This window comes from Dasypus novemcinctus, chromosome 22 (genome assembly GCF_030445035.2).
Source record: "Dasypus novemcinctus isolate mDasNov1 chromosome 22, mDasNov1.1.hap2, whole genome shotgun sequence".
Taxonomy (NCBI): domain Eukaryota; kingdom Metazoa; phylum Chordata; class Mammalia; order Cingulata; family Dasypodidae; genus Dasypus; species Dasypus novemcinctus.
The window spans coordinates 31,118,937-31,141,367 of NC_080694.1; the positions used below are offsets into that span (position 1 = coordinate 31,118,937).

The 22,431-nt window shown below is 49.2% G+C and overlaps 1 protein-coding gene and 1 pseudogene across 2 annotated transcripts in view; both read left to right on the forward strand.

Annotated features, from left to right (window-relative positions):
* The first annotated feature begins 496 nt into the window (after positions 1-496).
* DUSP22 (dual specificity phosphatase 22) overlaps positions 497-22,431 on the forward strand; it is a 58,263-nt gene continuing 36,328 nt past the window's right edge. For both annotated transcript variants that reach the window (XM_004447040.4, XM_004447041.5), the window contains exons 1-2: positions 497-771; positions 17,475-17,508. In XM_004447040.4, the coding sequence (XP_004447097.1) occupies positions 751-771; positions 17,475-17,508 (55 nt within the window). In that variant the 5' untranslated portion in view covers positions 497-750. The remainder of the gene's footprint in view (positions 772-17,474; positions 17,509-22,431) is intronic.
* LOC111762745 (small nucleolar RNA U13) lies at positions 14,820-14,933 on the forward strand (annotated as a pseudogene).

Consider the following 22,431-nt stretch of genomic DNA (forward strand, 5'->3'; position numbering starts at 1 on the left):
AGGGACTCCGCAGACCTGCAGGCAGGCACCCCCGCGGTCCTTAACAGGGCTCGGGGCTTTCCGGGAGCAGCTCTTAGGACCTGATTAAGGGCCCACACACGTGCGACGCCGGGGTCGCCCAGGCCTTCTCGGTCTGAGTGGGTGTGCAAGGCCGCAGGAATCCCCCGGCCTAAATCTGTTATACTCGGAAATCCGGGCTCAGACCCGCGCCGCAAGCCTCGGGCCTCCCGGGGCGTCCGAGGTGTCTGCAGCCGAGCGCCCCTCCTCCCCGCGCCTCGGGCCAGCGCATCCACTCCGACCTGCGCCGCGGCTCCCCGCGCGGGGCCCGCCGGGACTTGTAGTCCTCGCAGGGCCGGCGAGGCTGGGGGGCCGGGATTCCTAGTGCCCAGCGGGGCGAGGCGCGGGGCCCGCCGGGACTTGTAGTCCTCGCAGGAGGGGCGCGGGGCCCGCCGGGACGTGTAGTTCCGGCGGGGAGGAACGCGGCGGACCCAGCTGAAGCCCAGAGCCGGCGCGCGAGCGGGAGTGGCCGGGGGGCAGGGCCTGGCTCACCCGAGGGGCGGGCGACGCAGCGCCGAGCTTTTCCCGGCACGGGCGCCGGTGCGACTCCGCGCTCGGCATCCTGGAACGCTCCGCCCTGCCCGCGGCCGGAGCAGGTCTGCCCCCGCACAGTATTACCGTCATTCGGCTGACGCCGGAGCGTTTCCCCCCCCCACCCGCTGCCCCCGCCGCCGGGAGCCGCCTGCCGCCGCCATGGGAAACGGCATGAACAAGGTAACCCGGCGGCCGGACCCCGCGGGCGGCAGGAGGGGGCCATGCAAATCCGGGGGCCGGGGGCGTGTCCGGGGCGGGGCTCGCCCGTGTGGCGTTGAGGTGCGCCCCCTCTGGGCTCGTCGCGTCAAATGTTGAGGTGCCGACCCCCCCCCCCCGCGTGCTTATCCCGTCGGTGATGTTGAGGTGCCCACCCCCCAAATGCCCGTCCCCTCGTTGGTGTCGCGCCCCCCCAAGTGCCCATCCTCTAGTGTCGAGGTGCTGCCTCCTCTAGGTGCCCGTCCTCTGTGGTGTCGAGCCCCCCCCAGATGCCCGTTCCCTCGTGGGTGTCGAGGCCCCCTCCCCCAGGTGCCCGTCCTCTGTGGTGTCAAGCCCCCCCAGATGCCCGTCCCCTCGGTAGTGTCGAGCCCCCCACCCCAGGTGCCCGTCCTCTGTGGTGTCAAGCCCCCCCCCAGGTGCCTGTTCTCTGTGTGTCAAGACCCCCAGGTGCCCGTCCCCTCGGTAGTGTCGACCCCCCCAGGTGCCCGTCCTCTGTGGTGTCAAGCCCGTCCCCTCGGTAGTGTCGACCCCCCCCCAAGTGCCCGTGCTTTGTGGTGTCGAGTCCCCCCCCAGGTGCCTGTCCTCTGTGTGTCAAGACCCCCAGGTGTCCGTCCCCTCGGTAGTGTCGACCCCCCCCCAGGTGCCCGTCCTCTGTGGTGTCAAGCCCCCCCAGATGCCCGTCCCCTCTGTAGTGTCGACCCCCCCCAGGTGCCCGTGCTCTGTGGTGTCAAGCCCCCCCAGATGCCCGTCCCCTCTGTAGTGTCGACCCCCCCCAGGTGCCCGTGCTCTGTGGTGTCGAGTCCCCCCCCCAGGTGCCCGTCCTCTGTGGTGTCAAGCCCCCCCAGATGCCCGTCCCCTCTGTAGTGTCGACCCCCCCCAGGTGCCCGTGCTCTGTGGTGTCGAGTCCCCGCCCCCCAGGTGCCCGTGCTCTGTGGTGTGAGTCCCTCGCCCCCCCAGGTGCCTGTCCTCTGTAGTGTCAAGCCCCCCCAGATGCCCGCCCCCTCGGTAGTGTCGATCCCCCCCAGGTGCCCGTCCTCTGTGGTGTCAAGCCCCCCCAGATGCCCGTCCTCTCGGTAGTGTCGACCCCCCCAGGTGCCCGTCCTCTGTGGTGTCAAGCCCCCCCAGATGCCCGTCCTCTCGGTAGTGTCAACTACCCCCCCAGGTGCCCGTGCTCTGTTGTGCCGAGTCCCCGTCCCCCCGGGTGCCCGTGCTCTGTGGTGTTGAACCTCCGCAGGTGCCCCCGACCCTCCCTGCAGTGAGAGCTGCCACGCCTCTGCCCCAGCCCCTGAAGCGCCAGTGAACACTTGTTTCTGGAATGTGGGCCGAGCTCGGAAGCTATGGTTCCTCCCTCCACTCCGCTGGACTCTGGGGCAGCATCCACCCCATCACTGGTGAACTGGCCACATATGAGTGTCTTGTTCTGTCATTTCCAACACCCCCACCCCCTCGCGGATTCTTTTTTTCTTGTACACAGATGAATTTTTGTTGTGTGCAGAGAAGCTGACCGAGGCCTTTGTCCTGAGCTCTATTTAAATACCCCAGAATGAGAGTATGGGTCCAGAACTCCTTTGTCCTGGGGCATGTGGCTTCTGCCACGGGGGCAGCACGCTGGCCGCCTGCTCAGGCCAGCTATGCCTTGTGGAACATCTGTGTCCTCTCTGTGCTGCCTGTCCCCCTCTGATGTCTGGTGTCCACGTACCCTGCCTTCCTAGGCTGGGGGCTGGCTCCCCTGTTCCGGAAAGTGTCAGATTCCAGCTTGGGCGTTGAGAGTTGCCTGGGACGTATTCATGTGCTGGTTTAAAGGACAGACCGACAAGTCCTGGGGTCAGATTCACCCTGGCTTCCTGCCCCTGCTTCCCCACACTGGTATTTGAGCCACCCTCAGCCCCCATGCCCTGAGCTCATGGTGGTGGGAATAGCAGTGGGGCTCCCTTCCTTCCTTTGATTTCTCCCACCACTGTGCAGCCAGGGAGTGCTGGCAGTGGGGGAGACAGGGTGGGCCTAGGGTGATCTTCACTCTCCTCACCTGCCCAAATCCTATTTAGTGTGTTCTGGAGACCCAATTTATGAAAGTACCATTGTATGCTTTGGGTCTCTTATCACTTCACTGAGGCTTTTGGGTGACCAGGATTTTATTCCTCTTTTTGTGTTACAGGTTTTTCTTTTTCTGTAGTTGTTTTGCCCAGTGATCAAGTTTGGAAAGAGACTCTTTGGATATATACTTGCATTATGTCCCCATTAACACTGGAACACATTAGGTCCACAAGCCTTGTGCTTTTTAAAATTTAAAACAAAATGATAAAGGCACTCATCAAAAGTTTATGGGCTCCCATGCTCCCAGTTTGCCTCCTCATTGATTGTCGTCATATCCCAGCTTTTCTTGGATTCTTTCTACAGTTTTTCCTACTTGAGTTGTTCACTCTCCACATCTGGCAGCATTTAGTTGGATAGTGTTTTTATATTATAATTTAAAGAATATATTTAGGAATACAAATGATTACCTAAGAGATCAAAGTTAGTTTCAGGCATTTTAGGAAAAGCAGTAGTATTTGTATCATGTTTTTTACTTTTCAAATAGTAAGTTTTTGACTAGTTTATTATCATAACTATCATGTATTGTAAGCAGAACAGCTATCTTCAGTGTAGAAAAGGAGAAGTATGGGTATAGAGAAATCTAGAGACATCATTGATTCAACAAATATTTATTGTGAACTTACAGTGAGTCGGGTACTATGCTAATTTTAGGGGGTGTGAGGTACAGTGGTAAATAAAATGGAAGTCCTTCACAGAACCTTCAGTGTAAATCAGTGCTTGTCCAATAGAAATACATGAGCCAAATAGGAACTTAAAATTTTCAAGTAGCCACATTTAAAAAAGTAAAAAGAAACAGGTGAAATTAATTTTAATATATTTTACTTAACCCCAAATATTCAATATTATCATTTCAATATGTAATTGATATAAAATTTCTCATGAGTTTTTTTTCCTAAGTCTTTAAAGTCTGGAGTGTATTTTATAGTTAAATCGCATCTCAATTTGGACTAGCCATATTATAAGTACTCAGTGGTCACTGTGGCTAATGGCTGCCAAATTGGACAAGGCAGGACTTGTGAGGGAGAACAAACCTGGTGAGGGAGGAGTAGAGGCTCCAAAGAATGAAACAGGCAGTTGCATTAGAGTGGCCAAGTGATGGGATGGGTACAGTCTAAAAGGGACACCTAGTTCAAACAAGGGATCCTGCTGGCGTTGAAGCTGAGATCAGAAGAAATTGCCCAAACTTACTGAGATGATTAGTGGCAAAGTAGATTGCTGGATAGAGAGCCAGAAGCAAAGAGCATTAAATGGCGCTTTCCTGCTTAGAGTGAGGTTTTGTGTTTTTCCCCCCCAAAAAGAAAAAAGAAACACCAGTTGATTTGCAGAATCAGTGGAATTATTATGAAGTGCTAACCATAGAAGTGCTTTTTTAAGAATATTTATAAAGAAAAACACACTATGCCCATGGAACTAAAACCATAACTTGGAATGTGTGTGCCCTGAAGTTACTAGGACAGAATTTCTTTTCAATCCCACACAAATTTGTTATTCTTGGCCAAAGAAAACTTATGACCTATACAATGCGAGTCCATTCTGATTGCTTTGAGATAACATTTTTGTTTATATTTCATGGCCCCTATGGTAGATCCTCTCTTCAGTAAGTGCACGGCTTCTTTGTGGCTGATAGGATTATGCCTGTCTTGTCTAGGTGTGCAAGGTGTGTTTTAGACAAAACATAAGGGAAAAGGGGCTTCCGAATTCTGGCCAGTGTAAGATTATGAGGAAATAGAGAAAAGTAACACAGCAGTTCTGATCTGTTGTTTTTTGAGTAGCACATGATATGCCCACATTTTGTAAAATCTAATCCTCACCATAACACTATGAAATCAGGCTGTCTTATCCTCTTTTTACAGAATGGGAAACTGAGACTTGTTTGGGAAATGGCAGAGTCGGGTTTGGAATCCCATTCCCATTGATGCCAGTCCTTTGAGCCAGGATGCCACTTCACCCCATGTGAATTCTAGGGACCCTGAAAAATAACCAAGAAAACTTCCCCTAGTTCCAAATTAATTGCAAAATAGGCAAAGCCATCTCTCTCTCTCTCTCTTCCCCTGTGTTTGACATGAATAAAGAGGAGGGAAAAGGCAGGCAACTAAAGCTATTTAGCCTCTTTGTTTCCCAAATAGATGCCGGAGCTGGCCAAAATTATAATCGCTAATGAGCTTCTGGCCCTGTTCTGAGCACTTTACTGTGTAAAGCAGGGATTCTTTACCTTTTTTGTTCCACGGACCCCTTTGCCAGTCAGGTGAAAACCACAGACCCCTTACTACGTCCACACTATACTGTGTATTATTTAATAAATAGACCACAGCCGCACCAATACGTCCCAACAAGTATAATGTTTTTGGTTTTTTTTTTAATTTAAATTCAAGCTCATTGACCCTTTGCTAAGAACTCCTGGTGTAGAGTAACTCATGATCTTCACAACAACCCCAAAACCAGGTGCTGTTGTTTTCACCTCCATTTTACAGGTGGGGAGCAGAGAGGTTAAGTGACCAGCCCAAGGTCACGTAGCTGGTTGAGGGGCAAAGCCCAGGTGGGATCGCTTGTGCCAGGACTCTGCTGCTAAAGGACCAGCCTAGGGCAGTTTGAAGGTTAAACTAAATGGGTTGTTGGCCTGCGAATGTAATGTTTTTGTGGAGCCTTGAGAACTCATCTTTGACACATAGGTTTCTTAAGAGTCTGAACCACCACATATTTGGGGTGAGGACTGTCATCTTACAGTGTTAAGTACCCCAGGACCCTGTTAAAATCCAACATGTTTGTCTTTCTCGCCAAGCATGATGCAGAGAAAGCTGCTCCAACGCTATTTCTCTGGGTGCATGTCTTTATCTTGATCTGCCTCAACTAATGACTGAAACGTGAACTGAACGTTGGCATGCTAGTGAGGGACATGGGGACCCTCTGCCTCTTACATCTGTCCCCTCGTGGACCACCAGTGTTGCTTGAGTTCATGCAATACCTAGCCACCCAATGTGGTAGCCCCTTTCTTCCTTGCTGCTCCATGTCCCTCCACCAGCAGGCATCGTGCTGGTGAAAGCAGATGCTGTCCCAGCCCCTTACAGGAAGCTTGTTTGCTCCTGGTGGTGGGAGGCAAACACTTCAACGGACAGCATCACTTCCATGAGAAGCCCATGGCTGCTCGTTGTGCAAAGTGGAATAGAGGGTGGGGCCACCAGAAACCTGACTTGGGTGTCTCTTGCACCTTCATGGGGTGATCTTGGACGAGTCACTTACTGTTTCTGAACGTCAGTTCTTTATCTCCTGGATTTATAGGCATTTAAAACTAAAAGAGCTTCAGTGGTTACCTCATCTAATCTTGTTTGCTCTGGAAGGGGTATAATAGTACTTCCCTCATTTACTACTCAGGTTCTTGGGAAAAACAAATGAAAATGTACTGGGAGAAATTTTTGTAAAGTACAAACAGATGCTTGCTTTTAGGTTTCTTGGGTTTGTTCTATCAGTGATTACTGTGATACCATCTACAGTATGATGGCTTTTAGGAAGACAAGGAGTTTAGTTCAGAAAGAAGGATAGTTCAAAGGAGTATGGAAGGGACTATGCCCTCCCCCTTCACTCCAGGCATGAGACGTGTTCTTCAACCTCGGCATAACTGACATTTGGGGCTTGATAATTCTCTGTTGTGGGGGCATCCTGTATGTTGTAGGATCCCTGGTCTCTACCCACTAGGTGCCTATCACACTCTCTCCCACTTGTGACACCCAAAAATGTCTCCAGATGTTACCAAATGACCCCTGGGGGGCCAACCTGCCCCTGATTGAGAACCAATGGCATGGGCTTCTCAATCTCAGAATCTCCTGAGGCCTGTATGGTCTGGAGCTTGGTAGTTATCAAAAGGGAAATTAAGGCTCAAAAGATTGAGAAACACTGGTCTAATAAGAGGTGGGCAATCAGATGCTTTTGCATTATTAAATGCTGCATTTTTACATGACTCTGCTGCCTTGGTCCTTCATCTTCATTTATTCTTTCATCAATCTGTCCATCAAATGGTTGTGTGGACCCTGTACTATTTTCAAGGCATTGTGCTAGATCCTGTAGTGGGAAATAAATGTGAGCAATCTGAGAAGTTTGTCATGCAGATGGTCACAGGTGGACATGAGTACTAGGATGGGCCCCCGTACTGTCAGGAGTCCAGTCTTCACACTGGGATGGCCTCTAGCTGGTGGACTGCTCCATGCTGGTAGACCCTGTCTTCTTGACTCTCCTTGTCTCCCCTACACCAGCCCTTGAATGTTTTCTCTTTCTCTTTTTGACATTCTTTTTTTATATCATATTGCCTACAATATGGTATAAATATCTGTTCCCAACAGATATTTAAGGCAGTGTTCTAAAGGCACATAATTCTTCCCTTTTTAAGTACAAACTGGTAAAGCCCATGGCCAAATGGCATTAAGAAAGTTTCTGTGACATTTAAACATCAGGAAATCTCTAAAGTTCTCCCCCTCACCCCTGGCTTTGAAACCCAGAGGGCCCTCTCTAACAGAAGGATCATTGAGATCCACCTCCCCCCAGTTTATAATGCTGCTTGACCCATAATTTTACATCTTATGTCTGTTTGGGAGGATCAGATTCCATGGCATCCTGAAATACTGAGAGAAATGCTTATAAAATAAGCCCAGAATATGTCCTCCCTTGGAAGCCATATTCTTTTGTGCTCAAGCACCTTTTTGTGGCTAAAATTTTGGTTTATATACGTCTCATGGCTGGTGTCAGCACAGCACAGCATGTGGGTTGGGCAGTGTTGATCAAGAAGAGTCATCAGCATGGAGAAGTCTTAGTATGTGACGTGCACAGTATTGGTCAAGAAGAGCCATCAGCCATGGAGCATCCTTAGTGTATGAGCTGTGCAGTAGTGGTCAAGAAGAGCCGTCAGCCATGGAGCATCCTTAGTGTGTGAGCTGTGCAGTATTGGTCAAGAAGAGCCGTCAGCCATGGAGCATCCTTAGTGTGTGAGGTGTGCAGTATTGATCAAGAAGAGCCATCAGCCATGGAGCATCCTTAGTGTGTGAGGTGTGCAGTATTGGTCAAGAAGAGCCATCAGCCATGGAGCATCCTTAGTGTGTGAGCTGTGCAGTATTGGTCAAGAAGAGCCGTCAGCCATGGAGCATCCTTAGTGTGTGAGGTGTGCAGTATTGATCAAGAAGAGCCATCAGCCATGGAGCATCCTTAGTGTGTGAGGTGTGCAGTATTGGTCAAGAAGAGCCATCAGCCATGGAGCATCCTTAGTGTGTGAGGTGTGCAGTATTGGTCAAGAAGAGCCGTCAGCCATGGAGCATCCTTAGTGTGTGAGCTGTGCAGTATTGGTCAAGAAGAGCCGTCAGCCATGGAGCATCCTTAGTGTGTGAGGTGTGCAGTATTGGTCAAGAAGAGCCGTCAGCCATGGAGCATCCTTAGTGTGTGAGGTGTGCAGTATTGGTCAAGAAGAGCCGTCAGCCATGGAGCATCCTTAGTGTGTGAGGTGTGCAGTATTGGTCAAGAAGAGCCGTCAGCCATGGAGCATCCTTAGTGTATGAGGTGTGCAGTATTGGTCAAGAAGAGCCGTCAGCCATGGAGCATCCTTAGTGTGTGAGGTGTGCAGTATTGGTCAAGAAGAGCCGTCAGCCATGGGCATCCTTAGTGTGTGAGCTGTGCAGTATTGGTCAAGAAGAGCCGTCAGCCATGGAGCATCCTTAGTGTGTGAGGTGTGCATATGGGTCAAGAAGAGCCGTCAGCCATGGGCATCCTTAGTGTGTGAGCTGTGCAGTATTGGTCAAGAAGAGCCGTCAGCCATGGAGCATCCTTAGTGTGTGAGGTGTGCATATGGGTCAAGAAGAGCCATCAGCCATGGGCATCCTTAGTGTGTGAGGTGTGCAGTATTGGTCAAGAAGAGCCATCAGCCATGGAGCATCCTTAGTGTATGAGGTGTGCATATGGGTCAAGAAGAGCCATCAGCCATGGGCATCCTTAGTGTGTGAGCTGTGCAGTAGTGGTCAAGAAGAGCCATCAGCCATGGAGCATCCTTAGTGTATGAGGTGCGCAGTATTGGTCAAGAAGAGCCGTCAGCCATGGAGCATCCTTAGTGTGTGAGGTGTGCATATGGGTCAAGAAGAGCCATCAGCCATGGGCATCCTTAGTGTGTGAGCTGTGCAGTAGTGGTCAAGAAGAGCCATCAGCCATGGAGCATCCTTAGTGTATGAGGTGCGCAGTATTGGTCAAGAAGAGCCGTCAGCCATGGAGCATCCTTAGTGTGTGAGGTGTGCATATGGGTCAAGAAGAGCCATCAGCCATGGGCATCCTTAGTGTATGAGGTGTGCAGTATTGGTCAAGAAGAGCCGTCAGCCATGGAGCATCCTTAGTGTGTGAGGTGTGCATATGGGTCAAGAAGAGCCATCAGCCATGGGCATCCTTAGTGTGTGAGGTGTGCAGTATTGGTCAAGAAGAGCCATCAGCCATGGAGCATCCTTAGTGTGTGAGGTGTGCAGTAGTGGTCAAGAAGAGCCGTCAGCCATGGAGCATCCTTAGTGTGTGAGGTGTGCATATTGGTCAAGAAGAGCCGTCAGCCATGGAGCATCCTTAGTGTATGAGCTGTGCAGTATTGGTCAAGAAGAGCCATCAGCCATGGAGCATCCTTAGTGTGTGAGCTGTGCAGTATTGGTCAAGAAGAGCCATCAGCCATGGAGCATCCTTAGTGTGTGAGGTGTGCATATTGGTCAAGAAGAGCCGTCAGCCATGGAGCATCCTTAGTGTATGAGCTGTGCAGTATTGGTCAAGAAGAGCCATCAGCCATGGAGCATCCTTAGTGTATGAGGTGTGCAGTAGTGGTCAAGAAGAGCCGTCAACCATGGAGCACCCTTAGTGTATGAGGTGTGCAGTAGTGGTCAAGAAGAGCCGTCAGCTGTGGAGCATCCTTAGTGTGTGAGGTGCGCAGTATTGGGTCAAGAAAAACCGTCAGCCATGGAAAAGCCTTAGTATGATCTTGGAGTGATTTTGCAGAGGATTCTTCCTTGATTATCTGTGCAGAGCGAGTCTTTGAACAGACTGCAGCAAACTTTTTTGACTGACAGAGTGTCAAAGCATCACCCTTTGTGGTGTGTGCTGTATTTCATCACCATCTATTCAATAGTTCCCTCATATTATGCCAGGCACTGTTGGTGGCTTTTCAGACACAGCAGGGAACAGACAGACACATACCCTGCTCCAAGGTCATGCAGAAGGTCAATAAGTAAATAAAACAATGTTAGGTCCTGATAAATGTGAGGAAAATAAAATGGTGATGTGCTCCAGGGTGCCTGGAGTTAGGTGCCCTAGGAGGGGTCACTTCAAGGTGACCCGAGTGGCAAGGAGCCCCCAGGTAAATCTCTTTGGGAAGAGCATCCTTGGCAGAGGGAAAGAGAGATTGTTTTGAAGAACTCATCTGTCTTATTGTTTTAAGAGTGTTAGAAAGTTCCCAAATGCATTGAGAACCTTTTCTTTTCACACCTATCTGTCTTTCCTCATAGCGGGTGGTGATTCCCCTCCTGCTCTGTTCTCACCTCTGGCCTGATTCAGGAGCTGACTGACCCAGTGCTGGTTCTTCTGTGAGCCATCTCTCTGCCAGAAGATTGTTTCATTTCACTTAATTTTCTCTTTCTCTGTATTCTGGCATTACCAGCAATAATATTGGGGAAGTAGAAGGGTCAAATTTTTCATTTTAGGTTTGAATTATGGACTCTTCATTCTCTTCGAAAGCAGAAATAAAATTTCTCTCCCTGCCCACAGCCAGTCCTTCAGCCTTCCTTGATCTTGACCTTGTTTTGTAATTCTACATGGAAGAGTATAATCATAATCTTGACTACAGAAACTAGGATTGAGCAATTTGCTTTCTTTTTCCAGCCCTTGAAACTCCAGGTCACTCTTCTGGTCTGAAAAATGTGGTTAGTTTACTGATACAACTTTATCCTCTCTCCATATTATTTAGAAATATTTAAAATCTCGTGTTAAATTACTTTTAGTAAAGTACCTTCTCAGTCCAGCCCTTTTCCGCCTATACCAGCACTTTGCTCTGTTTTACTCGCACACCAACCCCAATCCTGTGGGGATGTCAGGGTCCCTGACCCACATGGAAGCCTGCCCAGGGCAGCAAGGGATGCAGTCTCTCTGGCAAAGCTTCCTCCAGACTTCACTTACCACGCTGTTTTGTTTTCTATCTCTCCTTGCCTCACTTCCATCTTCTCTTTTTCTCCATTCATTCACTGAAGAAGCATTTGATTAAGTACCTACCCAAGGGAGACTCAGTCATGTTTAGAGAAAATATGTTTATGAACATGGATGCTCATGGGCCATAGTCAGCCGCAGATATGTTCTATTTGTCCACCTCAGTATTTTATTTATTTTTTTATTATTTAGTTGACAGTACTTGAAATTGGGCTGTTTCACATAAAATCTGGATGCTGGAAATTGGGGATCCCGGGCTTGCTTTTCTCCATGCATCACACTACGGATGAGGGTGAGATCAGGGGCAAGTGCTAGAAGTGAGGCAAGGCCAAGGACGACAGGGGCTCCAGTCATTAACCATCTCACTTGGCAAGGTGCAGAGTTTGGGTTTTATGCTGAAACTACATGGAACTCTATGAGGGTTTTGAGCCAAGAGTGACACAATCAGCTTTGCATTTTGGAACAACTACCTTGGAGACAACTTGAGGAATCCTTTGGAGGAACAAGTCCAGGAGCAGGGAGATTGTTAGAACACTGTTGCAGTAATTCAGAGGGGAGGTGATAAGCTGGACAGAGGCCCTCCACTAGAGCTTGAAGAGGAGTAAATAACTGGAGTGCTATAGAGAAGTAGAAGTGAATGCTAATAAGGCACAGGTGGAGTCCAGAGGAGGCAAGAACGCTTTCCTGTTGTATGATCTGTAACTGGTTCTTTAGGCCCATCTGAGCTGCCCTTTGAAGGGTGTGCGGGGCTTGGTTAGAAGAGGTGGGTCAGGACAGGGCAGCCAGGTCTCTGCCTTGCCTGATGGGCTGTGCAGCCCCTCTGTATTTGAACATTTTTGCTGGGCTGAGGGCCCATATCAGGGTCCTTGGTGGTAAGCAATAGAATCCAACTGGGGCAGTGATTAGTAGAACAGGACAGATGGCCAGGAAGAGGGAGAAACAGACTGGGGGCTTGCCCTGCCAGGACCAGAACCCAGGACTGGCCCCCTGAGAGCCTCCTGCCCCTGCTACTTGGGGGAGAAGGCCATGCCCCAACCCACTGGTCCTGCTGTCAGAGAGGGTGCTCAGTTATCTCTGGACTCCGGTCTGCAGTGGAAGTGGGAGCCTCTGGTGCTCAGGGCCCAGGCCCACACTACCCCACCAAAGGCTCTGCCTGCAAGTGTCTGGCCTTTGCAGCTTCTGCAGTCAGAACTGGGCCCTTCTTCCTCCCAGGTTCATAAGATGGGGGAGCCCTCAAATAAAGGATAAACCAAAAAAAAAAATAAACCAAATACCCACAAACAGTGTCTGTTTAGAGAGAATGTTGGGGGCAAAGAAAGGTGATATTGCATCTCACTTGTGGGAACAGGCAGAGGTAGTGGAAAGAGGGGCTGGTGTAGCTGGAATAGAGGACTGGAGGGAAGTGGAGCCTTGGGCGGGGGGGGGGGGGGGGGGGGGGGGGGGGAAGGAGGACAGTACCGTGGAGGCCATTGAATCCCCAGCCCCAAAATGTTCAGCTTTTATTTTCTTGGGAAGGGGTTTGCCACTGAATATCTGGCCCAGTAAGAATATGACTCTAGGAAATTAATTTGATAGGACAGAAATAGGTTAAATGGCTACTGTCATAGACCACCTGTGAATTGAAATTGTGGATGTGGGTGGAGGTGGTGAGGCTGAGGGGGTAAGGGTGGGAGGCCTGGGATCCAAGAGTCCACAGGACCTCAGGCCCAGCTGTTTAGGGTGGGAGAGAAGTGAGGGGAGGGTGGGAGGCACCATCAGGGGCAGAAGGAATTGATCCTGGGAATGGGGAGACCGGGAGCCTGTTTTAAATGGTCCAGCGGGGAGTTGAAGGCAGGGACTGGGGCTGAATTGTGAGGAGTCAGCCATTGGGAATCCTTGTTCTAGAACGTTGGAGTTTAAGACTCTCTAATCTCATGACCTTATTTTATTTAAAAACAACATAAAATGTATTAGTTTACCTTTAGTAGAGAAGGTAGTGCAAGTACAAAGGAGAAAACAAAATCAGGCCATATTCTTTTCCCCAAATAACACCTCTTGACAAAAAATAAACTAATGCACTGACCAATTAGAAAATTCAAACCATGTAGGAAAGTACATGCAGAAATACAAAAATCTCCCTCCCCATCCTCCCCCAGCTCCCAGTTACCTCTTCACAGAGGTGAGTGCTGTTCGCGAAGTAATCGTACTGTATACACGATGTTAGGCATTGAAGACATATTCAAGTCCTAATTCCTGGTTCTGTGGGTGTGAACTAGTTTGTAAAGAGGATCTTTGAAGATATTACTAGTTAAGGTGTAGCCATACTGAATGAAGGTGGACCTTAATCCAATATGGCTTAAGTGCAAATACACAAAATAAGAAAGAGAAAGGGATATCACCACTGACCCCACAGAAATAAAGATTATCATAAGAGGATACTTTAAAAAAGTATACGCCAATAAGAAGGACAATTTAGAGGAAATGGACAAATTCCTAAAACACATAAGCAGCCTACATTGACAAAAGAAGAAACTGCCAGTCTTGACAAACTAATCACAGGAGATAGAATCAGTCATTAAAAACCTTCCAACTAAGAAGAGCCCTGGGCCAGACAGCTTCACAGGTGAATTCTGCCATACATTCCGGAAACAACTAACACCAATCTTGCTTAAACTCTTCCAAAAAATCGAAGTAGAAGGAACACTGCCTAATGCATTCTGTGATGCCAATGTTACCCCAATACCAAAGCCAAACAAAGATACCACAGAAAGGAAAATTACAGACCAATCTCTCTAATGAACCAAGATGCAAAAATCCTCAACAAAATACTTGCTGATCATATTCAACAACACATTAAACGAAGTATATACTATGACCAAGAAGGTTTCAATCCTGGTATGCAAGGATGGTTCAACATAAGAAAATCAATTAATGTAATACACCACATAAACAGACCAAAGGAAAAAATCACATGATCATATCTATAGATGCAGAAAAAGCATTTGACAAAATACAGCACCATCTCCTGATAAAAAACACTACAAAAGATAGGAATAGAAGGAAACTTTCTGAACATGATAAAGGGTATATATGAAAAACCCACAGCTAACATCATTTACAATCGTGCAATCCTAAAATCTTGCCCTCTAAGATCAGAAACAAGACAGACAAGGATGCTCACAATCACCCCTCCTATTTAACATTGTGTTAGAAGTACTTGCTCGAGCACTGAGGCAAGAACCAGATATAAAAGGCATCCAGATTGGAAAGGAAGAAGTCAAAATTTCACTATTTGCAGACGACACGATCCTATACATAGAAAGCCCTGAGAAGTCTACCACAAAGCTTCTAGAACTTACAAATGAGTTCAGTAATGCTGCAGGTTATAAGATGAATACGCAAAAATCAGTAGCATTTCTGTACACCAATAACAAACAATCTGAGGAGGAAATCAAGAAACAAATACCATTTACAATAGTAAATAAAAAATCAAATACCTAGGAATAATTTTAAATAAAAATGTAAAAGACCTATACACAGAAAACTACACAATACTGCTCAAGGAAATCAAGACTTAAACAAAGGAAACAGACACCGAAGTAGAAGCCAAAGGAGAGAGAGCACCAGGTAATGGAGGTAGAGATTGAGCCGCCAGAACCCACAGACTGGGGGAAAGCGTGACCCTGCTGACCCCTGGATTTTAGACTTCTAGCCTCTAGAACATGAGACAGTAAGTTCCTGTTGATATCGTTTTGGGGTTCATAAGCATGATGAATGGGTATTCACGCATTTGTGTGAGATGTGCCTCCCTCAAACCTTGTTATGACTTTGGAGCATATCAGCACATTACCCGTCTGATGTAAATAAACAAACAAACAAACACCTGTTGTTGAAGACAGCCAGTGTCTGGTATTTTGTCGTAGCAGCCCTGGCAAGTTAAGACACACAATTTTGTTTAGACAAACTAAGACCCTTCCTTATTTTCATCACAAAATTTCTGAGATACATTAAATAAAAGCACATAAAATGTTGTCGTCCTTTTACAGCTCCACACGTTAGCCATCTGAGCAGATGTCCTTGCCTGGCCCCGAGCCCTGAGCCTGAAAACCACCCAGCTGTCCAGGCCACTGTACTGAGGTCCGCAGGCTGCCGTGCAGGGTGTGTGCCCGCTCCCCTGGGCAGCTCATCCCTCCCCTCCCACACTCTTCCTGTAGGCATGGTGGACTTCTTCCTCCTGACATCCTTGGCCATGGCTCCTCCTCCTTCAGCCCGAAGCCCTGTCCCCCCTATCCTCCCCAACCCTCCTCTCTTGTCACCCTCTTCATTCTCTGGGCTCCTCTGCAATGTCTCTGCCTCTAGGATGGCATTTCTGATCCCAGCATGGCCAGGCACCTCGTTGAATGTATCTAGACACTTGACCCCACCTTCCCTGCCCCAGAAGCCCTGCGAGGACCATGACCCTCGGCCAGGCCTGGCCCTCAAGTACCCCCCATTGCCGCAGAGTGGAGGAGCTTCTGAGCCTCTTCTGCCGACTGCTATGACTCCTACGACTTTGGGCAGACGAACGGGCTCATGTTATCCATTATTACTGTCAACTGTGGAACTCTGGAGCTGCTCATGGTCACTGCCAGCCAAAAAGCTATGGGGTAGCTGTGGCTTCTGTCTCTACTGTGATATCCTAATGAAGATGGAGAGACCCTAGAGAACTGGAGGGTGCACATGGAAGGTGCACTGCAGACCAGGCTGCTAGAGCCATGGTTTGCTACATTGTCAGCATGGCCTGGCATTGTTCTTAGATCTTAAAACAGGAATGCTGGGTCTCTACTCCACCCTTCCTCCTAGAACAATCCGGATAACTGATCATGTTTCAAGAGACCTGTCAAGTATTTTTAGCTCCTTGATGGGGGATCCTGCTTTTTCCTCCAAGATACTGTCTCCCTGTTCCTAGTTACAGCACTGACCTGGCCTGCCCTGTGCTGTGGCTTGAGTCACAGATGTCACTGGCCTCTTGGGACGACGGGTACTTGGGTGAGCCAGGGTGATTGCACTTGCCAGCATGTCCAGGTGGCTCCAGCTTTTGCTTGTTGTCCTGGAGTGATTATTACACAGTAGTGTCCTTCTTTCGTTGATAAACGATGTGCCCCTTAGCACGGGTTCTCTCCACACATGCAAAGTGGACCGGTCACTACTTGTCATAGCAGGCTGCTCTTCCCAGGACGGGGCTTGTACACACATGCCCTCAGCATGGGCAAGGCTTCAGGAAGATGCTTGGGGAAGTGGTCCTCAAGAAGCATTTTGCTCCCTGCCACTTCGTCTTTGTTAATGGGAGTGGAAGAGAATGGGAGAAGCTGAGAGGGGTGTACAGGGTTACCTGGTTCGGGTGCTGGGTGAGGTAGTGGACAGAGCGTTAGCTTCTGAAGCAGTGACCATTTTTGGGTTTCAGAGTATTCATGCAAAGGATTGGCAGGATAAGAATTAGCATAGTGTTTTGTAAAGCCTGGGGAGCAGGGATGCTTTAAAAAAAATGCAGTCCTCAGTTCTCCTCTCAGAACTGCTGAATCATTCCATGGGGAGATGGGGGCATGCTTGTTCAGAAAGCTCTCTTATGATTTTGATGGGTAGGTGGGTTTGAGATCCACTGCCTTGGTAGGAGTAGACATTTGGGAGTGAATGCATGCTTTTTATTAACTTGCCTGTCTCTAGAGGATCTGTTCATTTAACAAATCTTTTTTGTCTGGTAATTCTGGGCCAAGCCCCTTTGCAGTAGCTAGGGATACAAGGAGCAGTCCAGTCCGGCAGAGGAGAAAGAGCTGCCCAGTGATGCGTGGGGCAGTGTCGCTGAAGGGAGGCACAGCAGGCTGGGGTGCCTGATCAAGGCCCTTCCTAGTCAGGGGCTTGAGACCGGCCTCTGGGGGGGGGGGTCTCAACTGGAACTGGGAGGTGAAGTGGTCACCCTGGGTTGCTGCAGGAACACAGGTGTGCACCCCTGGACGGTGAGAACTCAGGTGCAGAGGCTCCCACAAGAGCAGTAGGGCCTGCCACGCTGTGTGAGGCCCAGGTGTGCAACACAGAGAGGAGGAGGAGGTGTGGGGGAAAGAGAAGGCAGGCAGGGTGGAGACGATGGGGGGCCTGAGGTTTGGGGTTTGGCTGTCAGCGTGCTGGGAAGCTCCAAGGGCTCTCAGTGAGGGAGGGCACGATGAGTCAAAGGACACCCGGTGGTGGATGGACCCAAGGCCGCTGTGTTCCCGGCAGCTGTGGGGCAGGCATAGATGCTCTGCCCTCTTGGCTGGCGGCAAGGTAATGGGGAAGTTCTGGGACTGCCACAGCATCTGCCCCAGTGAAGGGCACAGCCTTGACTCTGGCCTGCACACATTCATACTTTACGTCTTTCTTTCCTCTAGATCCTGCCTGGCCTGTACATTGGCAACTTTAAAGGTGAGTTCTCTTTTTAGAAGATCCCCCTTAGACTTTTCACACGTGCTTGGCTGGCAATGCAAGACAGTTTGTGCGACTGGAAATGGCCACTCTTGGGGCCCAGACCCCCTTCAGCCTTCTCCTCGGTCCAGCTCCTTGGTCAAGGCCTGGCTGGATGGTCGGGGCAGGTGTGGGGTGTACTCCTGTCCTCACCTCTGTCCTCACCAACTGTCCATGTTCCTCTGGAGGATGGCTTCCCTACGTCGTTATCACAGGGTGATGGATAAAAGGCACACTCTAGCAGCCTTGTCACTTGTGACCTTTGGTCATTCTTGTTTTCTGGTTATGAATGAATTTCCAGAAATCTTTTTTTTTTTTTTAATCACCCAGAAAAAATCAGTGACAGTTTCATCTCTGGCAGATTATGCTTATCTTGTGTTGACTTCCATTCTTACACATCTCCCTGCTGCTTATTCAATATTTATTGAATTGCTGTCAATTATTGACATGTTGTTTTAGCTCCTCAGAATGCTCTCCAGTCCTGTGGGTGAACATAAACCCGTGGAGCAGAGCCTGTGCTGCAGAGCAAGCAGCCAGTCCCCAGGGAGCACAGGTCCCTCTCGCTCTGGCCCTGAGCTCACATTGTGTTTTGCTTTTATATAAGTGGTTCCTTAGCCCTAGAGGCAGGGGACACTGAAGTGGGTGAAATGGACCTAGGAAACTTGCAAAAACACTTCCCCACCTGTGAGAAGAGAGAGAGGCAAAGCCTATCAGATGCATTGGATGCCCCTCTCCCTCCTGAACAAGTCAGAGCATGGCAGCAAGGTGTTCTGTTGCCTGTTTTCTGGTTTTGCCTAAATTCGTGAGTTCAGGTTCAAACTGATTGTAAAATAATCTTTATTATTTCCCTGTATGGTGTTTATTTCCTCTTCTTTCCCCCTATAGACTCCTAGTACCATGAATAGGGCTCACAGGGAATTGAGCACAGGGAGCTGACAGCTGCTAATTGCTACTAGAACATGCTAAAAATAGTTTCAGAGCTACTAAATTAGTAAGCTTTGTAGTTCTGAAAAAGCAGCAACTGCTTTGTGGTAGGCTGGCTTACCGATGTTAGAAAACATTAACTGAGCAAAAATTTGAGGGGTTGTTTAATGAGTCGTTATTCACTTTTATTGGGGGTTTATGTTTGGGAATAGGGTAGAGGTCAGGGCACATTCTGGCCTCTTTCTGGAAAGGGTACGTTCTGTTTTAGTTTGCCAAAGGGCTGCTGATGCAAAGTACCAGAAGTGTGTTGGCTTTTATAAAGGAGATTTATTTGGGGTAAAAGCGTACAGTTTCAAGGCTGTGAAAAGTCCAAACCAAGGCACATCAGAGATGCCTTCTCACCAAAGCCAACTACTGTCGATCCTGGCGTGTTGCCGCGTGGTGAAGCAAGATGGCCACTAATCTCGCCGAGGTCTCCTTTCCCTCCCAGCTCACCGTCTCCTCTGGAGCTGCTCCATGGGCCCCGCCTCTTGGGGGCTCTGCACTTACACAGTCGTCTCTCTCACATAGAATCAAAAATGCCAGGTCCGTTTGTCCTGTGTCTGTTTGAGTGAGTCTCTCTTGTTTCTGTTTATATCAGACCCAGCAAGGGGGTGGAGACTCAACCTGAGTCATGCCTCACTGACTGATGTAGTCCAATCAGAAGCCCTAAATGACCCTGTCAAGTAGTCTAATCAAAGGCCTCTCAGTTGAATGTAATACAATCAAAGGCTTTTACACCCTGGAGGAATAGATTAATTTACAAACATAATCTTTCTCTCCTTGGGATTCATAAAATAATTTCAAACTGCCACACATTCATAGAAGAATTGCTAGGGGAAAGTGTTTGCAAATGAAAACTCTTAATAGGTATCAGCCAAATTCAGTACCTCTGCCAACAGTGTATGAGAATTTTATTCATAGATGGCCTTCTTTTGAAAGGCCTGCATGCCCAACTTTTAGGAAATATTAAAACCCATTTTCCACTAAGATCTCCACCTGTCTTCCAAGTCTTCACCACATAGATAGGTGTCCCCACAGTCTGTGGGTCTCAGAGTGTTGTCTTGCCTGCGTCGTGCCCTGCAGTAGCCCCCCGCCTCCCTGTGCAGGCAGCTGATTTCCGTTGTCACCTTTGGCTGTACTGATATTAATGTGTCATTGTGTCTTCACTCACTAATTCACCAAGCATTTCCTAAACACTGAGAATGTGTACAGCTCATCTAAAGCATCTAAAGCTCATCTCATTGTTTCTTCACTCACTCATTCACCAAGCATTATCCTAAACACAGCATGTGCACTGCTGGGAGTACAGAACCAGCAAGGAAAACGACAGTACCACTGCTCTTAGCCTGTTTCTTCCACAGACTTGGCTGGGTGCCCAAGATGCTGGCCCTGGGCACTGGCAACTGGCCACAGGCTAGTCCACAGTTGATTCTCGGTGAGGTAGGCAGGGAGCTGGTACTGGACAGGAAGTGGAGGAGGAAGACTGACTGCTCGGTGGTACCTCCGGGCCCAATTAGGCCAGTTGCCATCTGCGTGGCCCTCAGTAGATCACCGAGCCTTTGATGTAAGGTGAGGGCACCCTGTAGGCTGTGTGATGGTGAAACTAGGCAGTGGTCGACGCACTTGTTCTGTCCACTCAGTGCCTGGTGCACGGTGGGTCTGCCACATGTCACCCCCTCCCCAGTCTTTAGAACGGAGCCACATGCCTACTTACCCATTGTTTTGATGTCCTAGTCTACCAGCTGCTATGACAAATACATAGTCTAAACTACAAGAATTGATTGGCTCACAGTCCAAGAGGCCAGAAGTCCAAAATGAGGACAGCAACTAGGCCATGCAGGCCCCCAGAGTCTCAGGGTTCTGGCGCTGGCTGGCTGCAGTCCCGGGGGTTCCTCGGCTGGCGCCTTTTTCTCCTTGTGTCTGCTCTGCTGACTTCCGGCTTCTTCCTCTACCCTGTGACTTTCTCTGACTTGTTGCATCTGAATTTCTTCCCTTATAAAGGAATCCTGTAATCTGGATTGAGGCCCACTCTGATTCAGCTGGCTGTACTTAGCTAAAAATAACATCTTCAGAAGGTCCTATTTATAAAGGGTTCACACCCACAGGAATGTGGATTCAATTAGGAGCATGACTTTGTTGGGTTCAGTAATTCAGTTCTACCACAACTGACGACAAGACGTGTTGTCATCACATGTGGTGATGAGGTAGCTGCTCATAAGACCTTACGCCAGCCTGGTGTGGTGGGCGTCTGAAAGGATACTAGCAAAAGTGACGTGCAACATGAAAAATCTGGACCCTTTCTGGAAAGGACTGTGACTTTCCCCTGAAAGTGAGGGCAGCTGCCCTAAGATTTAACATGGTATCTCATTTAGTTGTTTCTTTTTTATTCACTACAAAACATGCTTATTGTAATATGAACAACTCAGAAATGTATAAAAAAATTAATCGTCACTCCTTATATTGTCCCAGTCCTTTCCCCTTCCCTTTTCTCTTCCCTTCCCCTGGCCTCCTCTCCCCCTCTGCCGTTCCCTCCCCTCCCTCTCCCTTTCCCTCCCCTTTCCTTTCTCTCCCCCCACTCTTCTCCTCCCTCTCTGCCTTTTCCACCCCTCCCCTTCCCTTTTCTCTCCCCTTTCCCTGCCCCTCCTGCCCCTTCCCCTCCTTTCCCCTCCCCTCCCCTCCCTCTTCCTTGCATTGATATGAGACGGGGAACACTGGTGCCCCTTTCTGAGGATGCAGATGGCTTGCGCCACTTTGCCCTTCAAGGACAGCATCTTCCAGCAGCCCTCTTGCTCCCGCAGCGAGGCCTGGGCTGAAACTGGTGAGACCTTCCTGGGAGCCCGGGGTGGGAGGCACACCACCAGGTGGCCTTTCTGTTCTAGTAGCCCCACTGCGTGAAGGAGACATCTGCTGTTCCCAAGACTCCGGGAGGACTCAGGGCTCAGAGAGGCAGTCGACCAGAGGACAAGGAGATGCTTAACAGCTTTTCCCGCGGTGGGATTTGCTGGTTATCTTACTCATATTGAATTTTCATAGCAGTATTTTAAAACTTTTTTGTTTTTCCTGATTATAAAAGTCATATGGGCTTACTAGTTAAAATTCAGACGGGATAGAACTATGTTGAAGAGAGTGAGATGTCCCATCACCCCCATCCCAAGTTAACTATGGTGTTACTGTTAATGTCTGGACAAATTATAGTTGGTTTATGTTCCTCTAGATTGTTTCTCTAGGTGTACTCTAACCTGGATTCTTCCTGTTGGTTTTGTTAATACTGACTCATTGAATTTGTGATTGCAAGTGGCCATGGATTGTCCTCTGGCTTCGAAATAGCAGAGGATTCCATGGAAGGCCGGGGGGGCATCGGGACCAGCTCTGAAGACTGGGTCACTCCTGCAAGGCCTCTGGGATGCAGCACAGTGCAGAGCACGCACGGCTCCCGGGTCCTATGAAAACACAGCTCCTGCTGGGTGGGGCGGGGCCTGAAGCTCTGCATTTCCAGTCAGCTCCCAGGGGAGGCCAAAGCTGCTGGTCTGCGAGCCCCACTTTGGGTAGCAAGACTGAGTGCTGCCTGGCAGTTGTGTGCAGGAGAAGCGCATTTGGCATGTCCAGGTCTGGGCATGGGCACACCAACCCTCTGGCGGGGCAGCGCAGACTTAGCCCTGCTCGGAGTGCTGTGGTCCTGGGTCCATCCAGAGTGATTAGCAACGAAGTCACGAAGAAGAAAAGGCCCAGTGCCATCCCCAGCCAGCGTCAAGTAAGCATCGTTAAGCCCTCTCAAGAAAGTGGATACAGCCTGTGTTTCATAGGAAAGGGTGACCACAAGAGCAGAGGTGCTATAACAAAACAGACTGTGCAAGAGGGAAAGCTGTGTCATGCAGTGGCCAGTTACAGTGTCTTTTGGGTCCAGCCGGCCATTGGCTG